Below are 14,117 nucleotides of genomic sequence, written 5' to 3'. Positions count from 1 at the left end.
ATATTTTGGTCCAATTTTGTAATCCAAGTGTAAAGACTCCACATTTTGTGGTCGCGGAGTGTGTAATTGTTAAAGAGTCATAGGGTTGTCTGCCCTTATTTTGAAAATGTAGTGTCGGTTGTAGAAGATCTACCCATAGTCCGTGGACCATGGATTGTATAAATAGAGCTAGGCTCTAAGTAGTTAGAGGCAATTAGATAGAATCAATGATCAAACACGTATGAGAGATAACTCTGAAGTAGAAGTCTATGTTTTGGGTCGTAGCATAGGTAGAGGCTCTGCAGCTGAGTGCACAGGGCAGGTTGAGTCTGTAATCATTCGGAATTATCAATAAAGAGAAAGTACTCTACAATTTCTGTGTCTTTATTTCCTGTTTATGCATCTGTTATATTGGGTATGAATTTCACTTATAATGCTTATATGATGCACAAATATATGTAAAGGTATTGGTTAAGCGAACGCAAGTAAGAACATCTGTTTATGCAAAGCTAACTAAGATTTGTTAATAAGATAAGACACTTAGTGTAGTTGGGAAAATATCACAGTCGCTGCCATAGCATCGCGAAAGCATATCAGCCCCAGGTTAGGGCTGTGCAAAAGTCAATTGTACCATTTCACAAAGGTGCTAAAGGACGAACAGAGGGTTAAGCAACCTGCGCATAGGTAGGTATAGCTGGGATAAACTACATCACATCCATCTCAAGGGTGCAGAAACTTGGTTCTATCATCCCCCCATACTGCTTCAGGTGAGATTTCAGTCCGCGCTCTGCGGGCTGATGTCGAAAGGGCCAGTAATGTAGGGATTTTTTTGGCTAACTAACGTTGAACCTAGATGAGGACCCCACAAGACAACACCCACGCTTTCATTGTAGAAAACAACAACAACATTTCTACACTCAAATTGTTGGCCTAATTTACTTTTGTAAATTAGGACATTAAATTATCAATCCACATGTTTGTAAGTTCATGAGATTTCATGCATTTTATGTGTGAGCTCAAATATAATTTCATGCTAATCAAATGGAAAATCGACTAAGTTAACTATTCAAAGAAAGTCTAAACGAAGGTTGCTAGGATTTCACTAGGAAGTAAATTTTAAATTAGGATCTAATAGCTATACAATAAAGAAAGCATGAAACAAAACTATTAATTTTCAATCCAAATAGTAGAAATGAACTAATATTATCAACCTAAACTACTCAATCTTACATTCTTGGAATATCAAGTTGTGAGGTGAAGTATGCCTTTTGAAAGGGCTTGCAAAATGGTGCTTTGTTGATTGGCATAGGTTGATGGTTGAATAAGAAATTGTAATAAAATTTTTGAAATCAAATCTACTTTAAGGAAAGGAAAACAAGTTTGATTCAATTTTGAAGTGCTTGATTAAGCATGCATTGGTGTCCCTACTAGTATAAAATCTGGTTGCAGAGCCTTTGTCTCACTCCCTTGGCTGCCTCAAGGAATTGCAACAATACTTCATTAGACTCCTCAATATTTTACTTAACCATGCAATACTAAACTTGTTTCTCAAAAGAAAAAGATATTCAATTGAAAGGAAACTTAATTTGTTCATGAACAATAAAACATTTAAACAATTATAAGGAAGTAACAAGGATGCAATTGAAATCAAAAATTTATTTATGAGGAACAAGTATTTCATTGAACAACAATTTAATTTAATTTATTTATTTTTATTTTATTTTATTTTTATTTTATTTTATTTTTCTGAAAGGCTTCGACTCTTAATGATTGAATCTAGAGATTTTAAATGGGAAAGGAAAGTAGGAAAACATCTATGAGAATGGATGTCATATTCACCCACCTTGACGTACAACTTTTTCCTTGTCTTTCTTTGTAGAGAGAAGCATGTAATATAGGACTAACAATATCAAAGTATTCACCACAATTGCAACAAGCACAAAACATAGAATTCCACCACAAATTTGGTAAAGGGATTTTTACTCTATATTAGAATTACCAAATTCCTTGGATTCATAATTGTAATTGTAGAAGACCTAGTTTATGCACTAGATGCTAGAGCATATTGTTATGGGTGCACAATCTCAACACAAGTTCTAGGAACCCCATACAATATGTGTCTTTTGTGAACAAAGAGCTTGCAATTGCTAAAATAAAATAAACTCTATATAACAAATTCCTACCGCCTATACTATACCATGAGAAGAATTTGGTCAAATAATTGAACATATCGACCTTCCTAAGTAGATATTGACCACTATCGTCCCAAACAAGAAACCTAGAATTAGAATATTAATGGCTCCTTAAACTTGATTTGGTGAACCATTTGAAATATGACCATAAGCATTGCCCCTTGAAGTCACGTTATTATCCTCCCAAATAAGCATTTTAATTATAAAACAAGAAACTGAAAAAAAATTCTCAAAATACACCATAAGCATTGCCCCTTGAAGTCACGTTATTATCCTCCCAAATAAAAATTCTCAAAATACATGGGTGCATCAATAAACTTCACGCTTCACGTTGCAGAGAGTAAGTAGATACTTTAAATTGTTATTAACAAGAGTAAATGGCTATTTGATATATGAACTTACAATGCTCTAGAAAATTACATTTATGAGCTCCACCTATAAGAGTTTGTCAGATTTTGTAGTTTATTTAGATTTTCTCCTTGTCATACTATATCAAATATTTGATATAATTGTAATAATTTAGTACTTTGTAGTGTGCATTTTTTGTTTTTCTAAAATTTATATTTAGTACGATTTTACTGATGTGTCGCAAATTATGAAAAAGGTTGTTTTGGCATTAGCAATGGAGATTAGAAGTAATAAAATATATTTTAAATTTTTCAATATGAAATTTGTGATAAAAAATATGAAAATGTTTTTAAATTATAAATATTAGATTAAGATATTGTAATTAATACATAAAAAAATTGAGTGAGTTTCAAAAAACAAAAAATTATAACTTTCCCATTACTCTTTTTTTTAGAAATTTATATCAGACCATATTTAAAATCATAATTCTAAATCTAATTAGTTTGAATGCATAATCTGTTTGTTATTTTTTAAAACGCTGATTAAAACTATTGTAAAAGCATATACATGAAAAATCTCAATATCTAAAATTTTGGTTAAATGAATTATGGAAAACATATACATGAAAATCTCTATATCTAAACTTTAAGATTTAGACTAAAATCATAATTCCTTAAATTTCTAAATTTAGATTTTCCTTTTACACCTTGTAAGCCCATTATATAAGATATAATTTACTTTTGATAATACCATCATATTCCAAAATTGACCAACAACGATTATTGGAAGCATTTATTTCCTCTTTTTATTATAACACTAATTTTTAATTTTATTTTATATTCATATAATTATAATTTCAAAAAAATATATATTTTTTCCACTTTTAGAATTGTAAATTCAAAAAAATATATATTTTTTCCACTTTTAGAATTACAAATTATATTTTATATATGAAAAGTCATTTCATTTTGGATAATATGAAGTTTATCCAATATCAGTAGCGGCCTGATATTTACACGCCAAGGTGGCGTGGCTATCCAATTACGTGATCATAATTGATATATATATATATATTCACACATCGAGGTGGCGTGGTTATCCGATTCGAAGTCCCCTGAATGGGCGGATGATTATATATATACTAACAACCTCTCTCACCAAACCCATTCGTACATCGTCTTCCTTAGAAACAAGCAACCAACAACAGTGCTGTTCTGTGTCTTATCTTCTCTGTAAAAATTATCTCGTTGGGTTTTTTTTCTTCCTCCAACCAGGTAGTGTATTTTCGTTTGAAGTTGTTTCTGCCTCCAGAAATGCTGACAGTATTGAAGAGATCCGTGGCACAAGGCCCTGAGGAATTGACCAGCCCCAAGGTTGAGGCTGACCAGAGAAAAAATGGTATCGATTTGGTTCAATCTTTCGTCTCTGCCGATTCTGCAACCGTCTGCATTAACCTTGGGGATGTCGGCGTGATGGCCTACACTCACTCGCGCCAGCCTCTTCTGACACCCAGGCATATTTTATTTTCTCACTTCCTTTCTTTAATATCTTCTTTTGTTAATATCTTCTTATAGTTGGTGATTCTTGAATTTCGCAGGTCTTTCGGAGTTGTAGATGACATGTTCTGCATATTCGAGGGCATCTTGGATAATGTAGCGGCGTTGAGGCAACGATATGGTCTCAACAAAAGTGCAAATGAAGTGTCTATCGTCATTGAAGCGTATCGGACTCTCAGAGATCGGGGGCCCTACCCTGCAGATCAGGTCCTTAGAGAGCTCTCTGGAAAGTTTGCCTTCGTTCTTTACGACTCCACCTCACAGGCTTTCTTCACTGCAGTTGTACGCCTGTCATTGTCATCCCTCCATTTCCTTTTTCTTTGTTTTGGACTTTCCATTTAGGTATGCCAAGAAATTGTGGATTTCTTCGCATTTTGGCTCACAAACTATTTTGCTTAACAGGATGCCGATGGTTCAGTGCCTTTCTTTTGGGGCACAGCTGCTGATGGTTGCCTTGTCCTATCTAATGATCCAGATGTCCTCAAAGAAGGATGTGGAAAATCTTATGCTGCTTTTCCCAGAGGTAATATTGGACTGCTAAATTACAGCTTATCTATTCTCTAGCTGTTTCACACATCAGGCATAGTAATATATTTTCTGCTTTTCTTTTTATACTGATGTTGCATTTTCCTCTGCAGGTTGTTTTTTCTCTATAACAGGTGGCTTGCAGAGTTTTGAACATCCTCTCAATAATTTGATCCCGATGCCTCGTGTTGATAGTATGGGGCAAATATGCGGGGCCAACTTCAAAGTAGATGTGTTTGGGAAGACGGAAGGTAGCATGCCTAGAGTGGATAGTAAGGCCAATTGGGCTAATGCATTTTATTGTAACCCTTTTATTGATGCTTACGATTGAAATACAAGAATCCACGACATGAGGTAACTAAGTCTAGGATGGGATTGATGTTTACGATTGAAATACAAGAATCCAAGACATGAGGTAACTAAGGCTTGGATGGGAAATATTTGTTAAGAAAAGTATTTTTAATTGTTTAAAGGGTTGTGGGAAAATTTTGAAAAGAAAGCATTTTATTTCAATAATATATTAGTGTAGATTTATATTAATTACAGATATTTTTTGAGGTACAATGTTTTTTTTACATGAGAAAATGTTTATATTATTAGATATTTAATTTTTTTTAGACACTTGATATATTAGTAGTTAAACAATTTGATCACTTAAATTTTCAATTCCAACAAATTTTTATTAGATTTTAGACATCATTTATAAAAAAAATATTTGAAAAAGAGTTGAAATATGTTAATTGCAAATGCATAAAAACATTGAAGAGAGGCAACTATAAACTCACTTTTTTGAATTACAAATATAATAATAAGATTACTTGAAATGTTTTAATCATAAAAAAATATTTACTTCAATTGTTTTATATAATATATACATAGGTTTTTGGCCATATGTAATATACACATACTTGACATTGAAATATTTTATTTAACATGGGCATTAAAACATTTTAATTATGATTGGCATTGAAATTTTTATTTTTATTAATATTTTTTAAATCTTAGATATTAATTTATATTAAGAATTAAATGAATTCTATATTTTCCTCTTATTACTCTTATTAGGAAGTAATTGAATTTTTCATTGTTTTTCATCCTTCCACTGTTGATACTGCCTGTTCTTCATCTTCTTTTTGTAGACATAATCAGCTTTATGAATTAGCTCAGCTTGTAAATTTCTCTTCTCTAGAAGTAAAGTGTCCTGACTGTAGTGAAGTCATAAATCTACTTGCTCTAGCTGAACGAAATATTCACCTACATCATAATCCCAGAACGGGTATTGCTCCTCCTTCTACTTCCATCAGCTCATGTCCGAATCCAAAATGCTCTGACATCCCTTTTCCACATGAACCAAAGCCTGATTCAGAACATGTTCTCATGATCCATACAGTAGAAGAAGAAGACCCTAGGCTCATTGAAATGATCTGTTTGATGAGACCTGCAAAGCCAAGATATGGGCTAGGGAAACTTGAGCAATCAGAACTAATTCCAGAATGCAGATTCAAACAAATTCCCTCTGATTGTAAAAAGCCTGCAGTCATGGAAATGCATAAATTCTTTGCACTTATGGATGGATGTTTGAAGTCAGAAATCAGTGCTAAATGGATGAAAGACATGTTGAATTGGGATCTATATACAAATCCTCAGGCAGAAGAATTTGACCAAACATATACTCCTGAACAAAAAAGACAATTAGCAACAAATTGGAAACATTACATGGAGACAAATAATATGTGGATATCTTTCTATTCATGGAAAGATAAAATAGCTCCTATAAATGTTTTCACTGGCGCTTCTAGCAGTATAACTGATAAACATGGATGGACTACACTAGATGGATCTAAATTAGAAACTCCTACTACATTCCCTCCTTACAAAGCAATTATTTTAGGAGAAAATATGAATGCAGCCAAAGCCATCCCTTTGGTCCAAAAAGATGACAATGCCTTAGGCATTGATGGAAGAATCCAAAAGGCAAGTGAACAGATAAATTGGACAAATACTGCTATTAAAGGTCTTGAAATGAATGTGGCAAAGACAGATGATGTAAAAAAGTAGATAGATGGTGTACAGTCTTCACTAGGAAGTGTAAATACTTGTTTAAATAATTTACAGTTTGATTCCAGCATGACTCGTTCTTACACCAGAGAGTCATTGAATAAGATTGAAGAAGTAGGAGAAAACTTAGTTGGACACATTGATGTAACTAAGACTCTCCTTACTGGCCTAAATGAGAAATTTGAAAAGATGCAGATAGAAAAGAGTGAAAGGCCAGTTCCAAATTCTTTTTTGATGAAAAGAAATATAAAAATTGAGCATGCTGTAAGAAATGTCCAGAGGTTTCCTCTGTTATTCCCAAAAGAAACTATTTCATCATCCATTGATGAATCAGAGCATATAAATATTGCTTCCTTATTCAAGGAACCAAAAGAAGAACAAAAAGAGTAGAAAGGGCCAGAAACTCAAATTCTCCCAATCTATGAACCTCTAGAACATAGATTTTTCAGATACTCTGCTCCTGATATTGAAGGAAAAGGAAAGATGTCTGACGCCCATACTTTCCACCCTGATTCTCACAGAGACTGGAACATAGATAACATGAGTATTGGCCAAATTCGCCAGATGATTGATTTAATGTATACTGAATACTCAGAGGCAAGTCAGAGATAGATGCTTGCAGAACTATCATCCAATGCTTTACAGGAACTCTCCTCAAGGATGAAAAAGGAGATGTTATTCATAATTCAGATGGTACTATTACAAGCAATATGATTGGTGCATTAACATCAATGATTCTGGAACATTGGTGTGGCAGTGAGATAGAAATAGCCGACAAGCATGAGGTCATCCTAATGAACCTCAAATGCCATAAGATGTCTTAATATGATGATTTTCATAGAGATTGGATGCAGAGAATCTATGAGGTAAAAGATTCCAAGAATTTGCTTTGGAAACAGGTATATCTTGCTGCTCTGCCCTCAAGATTTGTTGATTACATAAGAATGCAAGAGATTTTCCAGTTGCCCTTTGAATCTTACACATGGGGAGAAATATATTCCCATATTACAAAAACATTGGTTAGTCTTTGTACCAGTTCAAAGGTTAACAAATCTCTAGAAAAATTATCCAGGCTGCCAAATAAAAAGTCCATTTTCAGCAAATATGGACTTACAGTGGATGACCCACTGGTAAAAAAGAGAAAGTCTAAGAAAAGAGCAAAGAAAGAATTCAAAGAGACTTTCTACAAGAACAAAAGAAATTATCCTCAGAGCAAAAGAAAGCATCTCATGAAGGATAGAAACCAGAGATATAAGAAGAAGGGTTATTATAGATATGTTCCAAGAACCCATTATTATAACCCCTCTGATATTCATTTGCATACAACCAAACAAGATAAATGGAACAAAATCACTTGTTGGTTGTGTGGCCAGAATGGGCATACAGCTTCAAGGTGTCCCCAAGGAGAAGAGTCAAAGCTCAATAAAGGGAAAAAGACAGTTGTTTATGCTAAAAAAGCTAAGCAAGTAAAGCAGGAACATTCAGAACCAATATTTTGTCTCAGATGCAAATCTAAGACACATGTTATAGAAAGATGTCCAAATCTTTCTATCAGAGACTCAGCCCAGCAACACCAACTAGAAGAATCCTCTCTTGATTCTTTCAACACTTCATCAGACGAAGAATTTCAGGTAAATATGGGGCAGTATTCTGATTCGGATTCATCAGAATGTTCTTTCTCGGATCCAGAAGAATGTGCTTGCCATATCTTTTATGATGATGATTCTGAATTCTATACCAGTTCTAATGAGGAGGAAAAAGTTAAGCCTCCTAAAGAAAAAGTCCTGATGGCATCCATTGAAGAAGAAGCAGAACTGAAGATCTTATCCCAAATCAAGGCAATGGAGGAAGGAGATATGAAGAATCGTCTGATAGAAGCATTCACTGACCAGCTCAAAACAAAAGCTTCAAAAGAATCAGGTAAGAAACCCCTATTTATAGATGCATCCTATGAAAGGAATACTAAATCTTTCCAAATGCATCATCAAAAGCCAGGGAAAGTAAGATCCCTGACCCTGGGAGAAGTAAGTGGTGAAATTCACCACCTCAAAGCTGAAATTTCTGCTATCAAGAGCCAAATTGCAGAAATACAAAGGGGAAAGCAGGTCAAAGAAGAAAAGGAAGAAGATTCCTGGAATCCGATAGACTTTCACCAGGAGATGCAAGTTGCTGAAGGTAGACAAGATCCAAATTTCGGCTTCAAAGATATGAGATTGTTCACTATTACCTACCAGCAACATCATGTTAAGGTAAAAATCTGTATCCAAGGACAAATTTTCTACATGACCGCATTATTAGATTCTAGTGTAGATATCAATATTCTTAACATTAAGAATGTCCCAGCTAAGTATTGGGTTGCTGCTGAAAGAGAAGTAGTAGGCCTAGGTAACAAGAAACTCAAATATGAAATTCCTAGAGCTTCACTATGTTTTGATACCCACTGTGTATACATGAAGTTTGCCATTGCAGACATCCCTGTTGATTGTATATTAGGGAATGTCTTTTTAGCTGCAGTAGAACCCCATGGCTCATTCAGAATAAAAGGAAATAAAGCTGGCTATTTTATTTCTGTGCCTACATCAAGAGGAAGAAAGAAAAGCATAGAACTTCCTTATGTTTCTAGTCCAAGAATTTCTACAATGGTCCAAGCAATGCAAAAATTGGACAAGGCAGAATATTTATTATCGGATCTCAAAGATCTGAAAGGCACATTGAGAATTGAAGAACAGCTAAAATTGCCGCAAGTTAAAACAAAGATCCAGGAACTAAAAGGGAAAATAGAAGAAAAACGATGTTCAGAAGAGCCAAATGCTTTCTGGCATAGGAAGCAACACACTATCAGATTGCCCTACAAAGAAGGGTATACAGGTAAGCCCTGTAAGAGCAGAGCAATCCCAATGAACGAAGAATATAGGGAATTATGTCAAGAATAAATTCAGCAGCTGCTCAATAGAGGTTTAATCAGAGAATCCAATAGCCCCTGGAATTGCAATGGGTTCTATGTGAACAAGAGAGCTGAACAGATTAGAGGTATTCCTAGACTTGTAATCAATTACAAACCTCTAAACTTAGTTTTAGCCAACGACACCTATCCCATTCCACATAAAGGTGACCTGATTAGAAGAATTGCAGGAGCAAAAATATTTTCAAAGTTTGATCTAAAGGCAGGATTTTGGCAGGTGGCCATTGATGAAGAAGATAAATTCAAGACTGCATTCAGCATCCCTGTAGGGAACTATGAATGGAATGTCATGCCATTCGTTCTCAAAAATGCCCCTTCAAAATTCCAGAAAGTCATGGATGACATTTTCAAGCCATATTTTGATTGGCTCATTGTTTATATTGATGATGTTTTGATTTTTTCCAAAAATCTTGATGACCACTTCAAACATGTAAATATTTTCATGAAGCTGGTTAAGAAAAATGGGCTTGACCTTAGCAAAAAGAAAATAGAAGTATTCCAGACTTCTATAAGGTTTTTAGGACACAAGATTTACAATGGACAAATCTCTCTCCAACAACATGCTATTGAGTTTGCAGACAAATTTCCAGATGTTCTAAAAGACAAAACGCAATTGCAAAGGATTTTAGGCTGCTTAAATTATGTCAGCAACTTTTATCAAGATTTTGCCAGCGACAAAAAAGTGCTCAACAAAAGGCTTGGCAAAAATCCCCCAGAATGGTCAGATGTCCACACCAACGCAGTTCGAGAAATTAAAGCAAAGGTAAAATCTTTACCCATACTATATGTAGCAGATGATCAAGCCTTCAAAATAGTCGAATCTGATGCCAGTGATATCGGCTAGGGAGGAATTTTAAAACAAAGAGTTGGTAAGGAAGAACAGGTTGTGCAGTTTGCCTCAGGAGTATGGAATTCTGCAAAACAAAATTACTCAGTCATTGAAAGAGAAGTCAAGGATGCATGGAACTGCATAAGTAAATTTGATGTTTATTTGATTAACAAACCTTTTCTTCTTAGAACAGATGCCTCAACAATGCAGAAAGTATTATCAAAGGATATCAAGAAAGCTGGTGAAGCAAAGTTTGCCAGATGGCAAGCACTCTTCGCAAACTTTGATTTTTCTGTCCAACACATAAAGGGTGAAAATAACAGTCTTGCTGACTTCCTCAACAGAGAATATCTTGGACAAAAGAAATCACATGTCATGATGATTATCACTAAATGGGACCAACACCAAAAACAAGAAGTCTTACGGACCATTCCGGATGACCAAGATTGGGACACATACAAGAACAACGAGAGACCCACATGGCAACTAAGGAATACAAAGGTCCTTGACGCCAACCTACAGCCACACACTGATCTCCAGCACTATGTACCAGAAAGGAAGGTGTACCCTAAAGGGAGAAAATGGATCCATGACATGATGTATGATAAAGCAAAAGCAGATGCTGGAACTGCAAGATGGGCCCTAGAGAAAAACTTTCATGACATTGCTGGTATTTGGTACCATGGAGGATGCGACACGGGAATCTATGAAAGATACTACTGCATCTATCAGACCAGAGACTTATGGAATGAACCAGAACAATTTCCTGTCCAACCATGTGCTCAGTGGCCCAGAAACGATCCTAAGGTAATGTTTCCTGACACTGTGTATGATTTTGCAGATTACAAGAAGCTATGGTGGGACTTTCTAAATGTTGATGATCGTGAAGAAACCCATTATACAAAGTTGAAATTTAGTACACTAGCAGCATCTTAGCGAAATCAACAATGTCAGTGATTCCAGAATTGGTGGACAGATTATGGAGTGAGCAGAACAGCCATGGACCCCATATATCATGAAAATTATGAAAGGAAATACTGTGATAAATGTTTTGAAAATAATTTTGTGGAATGTTTTCATGGCATTTATAAAATAGTTAAAGAAATGACCGTAAAAGAGTGGGACCCTTTCCATAGAATCAATTACTCGCTCCAAGAGTACATGAGAGAACACTTATCATGGTATGTTCTAACCAAGGTTCAACATCAAATTATTTTGGGAAAGCCAATGATAGTCAGACGAATCTACACCAAAGCTTGTGATGATCTACTTTATAAAAGGGACAGATTCCCTAATCTGACTGTATTCTGACTTCATACCAGTCACAAGGGCTTAATTGTGACCAGTGTTCCCGTGGGCTTTACTGTTCAAAAGCCTCCACAGTGTAATATTCTTTTCTCGTGGGCTTTTAAAAGCATCCACTATGTAAATAGTCATGATGAATGTCAGTCCTACTTTATGTACAAAGAATCTACTTTACAGGCAATATCTTAGCATTACCCAAAAGCAATTATTCGGACCGTTCAAAGACCCGAATATTTGTGCGGACATTGCTCTGGTAAAAACTGAAAAGTAATGATTCTTTTAGCTTTAAGTCTTTTCTCCGGACCGACCAACAACAATGTTTGTCCACCCTCTCATCCTATATAAGGAGGGTAAGGCTCATTTGTTAGGCATCGGGTTTTTGGGTCTTGGAGAGTCTATGTGTGTGTGTGAGTCGAGTGTTCTCCTGCTCTGCAATTGCGGATGAATTGTCTGATTTTCTTGCATCACGAGAAAAATCACTCAAAGTCCTTAGGTGGTTTGAAAAGCCTGTGCATCAGTGTGCTCGGCACTGGTGAGAACCTGAAGTGGCTGAACCAATAGAGTATTGTCCATAGTCTATGTCTGTGTGAAGTCGTATTCTGAGGCAGAGTCTATTCCTCGCCAGGAAGCCTCCGGTAATACTTGTTCTTTATGAACGGTAGACAGTCCGGTAAATGCGAGAATAGTCTATCTCTGTAAGGAATTTCTTCTCTGTAAAAGCTCTAAGAGCATCCTGTAAAGATTTTCTCCATTCTGAAATAAAATGAGTATGCCATTCCGCATTTGAGTATCTCTGTGTGTTTATAAAGACTGCTGTGGTAGTAGTTTTCTCTGTGCTTTCTTCCGAAGTTCGTAGGAAGTTCACCAAAGGTTCGAAGGGACACCAAGGCCGTTGTGAGGCGTGGAAGCCATTGTTGAGGCCGTTAGTGTGTGAAAGATCTGAGTAGGTTCACCACTGGTTCACCAGGAGTTGGCTATCAGTGAAAGACGAAGAGACACAGCAAGAGCAAGCTCGTGACAGGAGCCCCTGCTGGAAAGATTGAAACATTTTATTATTGTCAACACTAAAACTTCTATCACTCTACCAATATTTATGAAACAAATTAGTTAATATAGATATTCAAATAGTTCATTTAAGTTCCTTATTAAAATATTTTTAAAAATATGTGAAAGAGAGAGCATTTTCTAACTTACAACATCAAGATTAAAGAATGATTGAAGTAGTCTTTCGCCTATTGAAACTGTGACTATGACCAGGTATATCATGTATAAGAAGAAGTTATTCAACATGGAAGCCAATAGGTTCCCCAAAATTGTTTCTAACTCTAGCCAAAACTCCTACCTTCTCCTCAAGTGAGGATGGAATAAGGATGTCCAATCTTGGCTAGGCCATTGGCACGCGATCATCTTGCAAACTAAGGATAATATTAAAAATATTATTACTTCCAAATTTAAGGAGAAGTTATGGAACAATAAAGAAAAAGTAAATTACGATATTATAAGGAGGCGATCAATCCCAATTTTGAAAACCAAACCACAATTATTTATCTATTTTGACTAGCATTAAGATGAAAATGAGCGTTGCTAAGATAAAAACTTATTCACATGAGCTTCATAGTGAAACTGTGACTTGGTTTGCTCCCAAAATGCCATGCAAATAAAGGTTATGAGGGTTGAATATGAAAATCAATTTCTCTTACATTGTACAACTCATAGATAAATCCATTCTACTTTTCAAAATATCTATCGCACAACTAACCTTCTCGACCTATTAAAGTATCAAAACTAAGGTTATTTGGGAATGCTTCTCTCACTTCTCTTCAAGCATAAAAATAATATGTTAAAGAATTTTGATTAATTTCTTACCTTCTTAACATCTAATAGGCCATATTGGTCTTAATGAACATTAATCATCATCATCATCATCATAAATTTTAATTATATATATATCTATATCTATATATATATATATATATATATATATATATATATATATATATATATATATATATATATATATATATATATATATATATATATATAGATATTACTTTTAATTATTTGACCCCTCTAAAGTTGATATAAAATTATATTATTTCACATTCACATCTAAATATTTTATTTATAGTTGAGAGTGAGTGAAATATTTTTACCACAACTCAAACTTCGTAGTCATATCAACAATGAACTGAGCAAGCACAATGTTTTATAATGATTTTAATTAAAACTAATTGAATATGTATACTTATTTTTAGTTTTTGTTCTACATTATTTGTTATTTAGAGAATATTTCATTTTTATTTTAAAAGCAACATGTTCGAACTTGAGGATGGGAATAGAAAGAATTACACATCTCCCTCATA

The 14,117-nt window shown here is 34.7% G+C and overlaps 1 protein-coding gene across 1 annotated transcript; it reads left to right on the top strand.

Annotated features, from left to right (window-relative positions):
- The first annotated feature begins 3,669 nt into the window (after positions 1-3,669).
- On the top strand, positions 3,670-5,063 carry LOC149142777 (stem-specific protein TSJT1-like). Its single transcript, XM_089448312.1, has 4 exons — positions 3,670-4,032; positions 4,117-4,357; positions 4,478-4,598; positions 4,714-5,063. The coding sequence occupies exons 1-4, from the start codon at positions 3,833-3,835 to the stop codon at positions 4,929-4,931; spliced, it is 780 nt and encodes a 259-aa protein (XP_089304438.1). The 5' UTR covers positions 3,670-3,832; the 3' UTR covers positions 4,932-5,063.
- The last annotated feature ends 9,054 nt before the right edge of the window (positions 5,064-14,117 follow it).

This window comes from Pinus tabuliformis, chromosome X (genome assembly GCF_031772625.1).
Source record: "Pinus tabuliformis cultivar Carrire ecotype Pingquan chromosome X, CPIR1, whole genome shotgun sequence".
Classification (NCBI taxonomy): Eukaryota; Viridiplantae; Streptophyta; class Pinopsida; order Pinales; family Pinaceae; genus Pinus; species Pinus tabuliformis.
This window is presented reverse-complemented; position numbering and strand designations above follow the sequence as displayed.

Coding starts and splice junctions, on each gene's coding strand:
- LOC149142777 (XM_089448312.1), top strand. CDS start 3,833: ATGCTGACAGTATTGAAGAGATCCGTGGCACAAGGCCCTGAGGAATTG. Junction 4,033..4,116: donor CAGCCTCTTCTGACACCCAG/GCATATTTTATT, acceptor TGAATTTCGCAG/GTCTTTCGGAGTTGTAGATG. Junction 4,358..4,477: donor AGGCTTTCTTCACTGCAGTT/GTACGCCTGTCA, acceptor TTTGCTTAACAG/GATGCCGATGGTTCAGTGCC.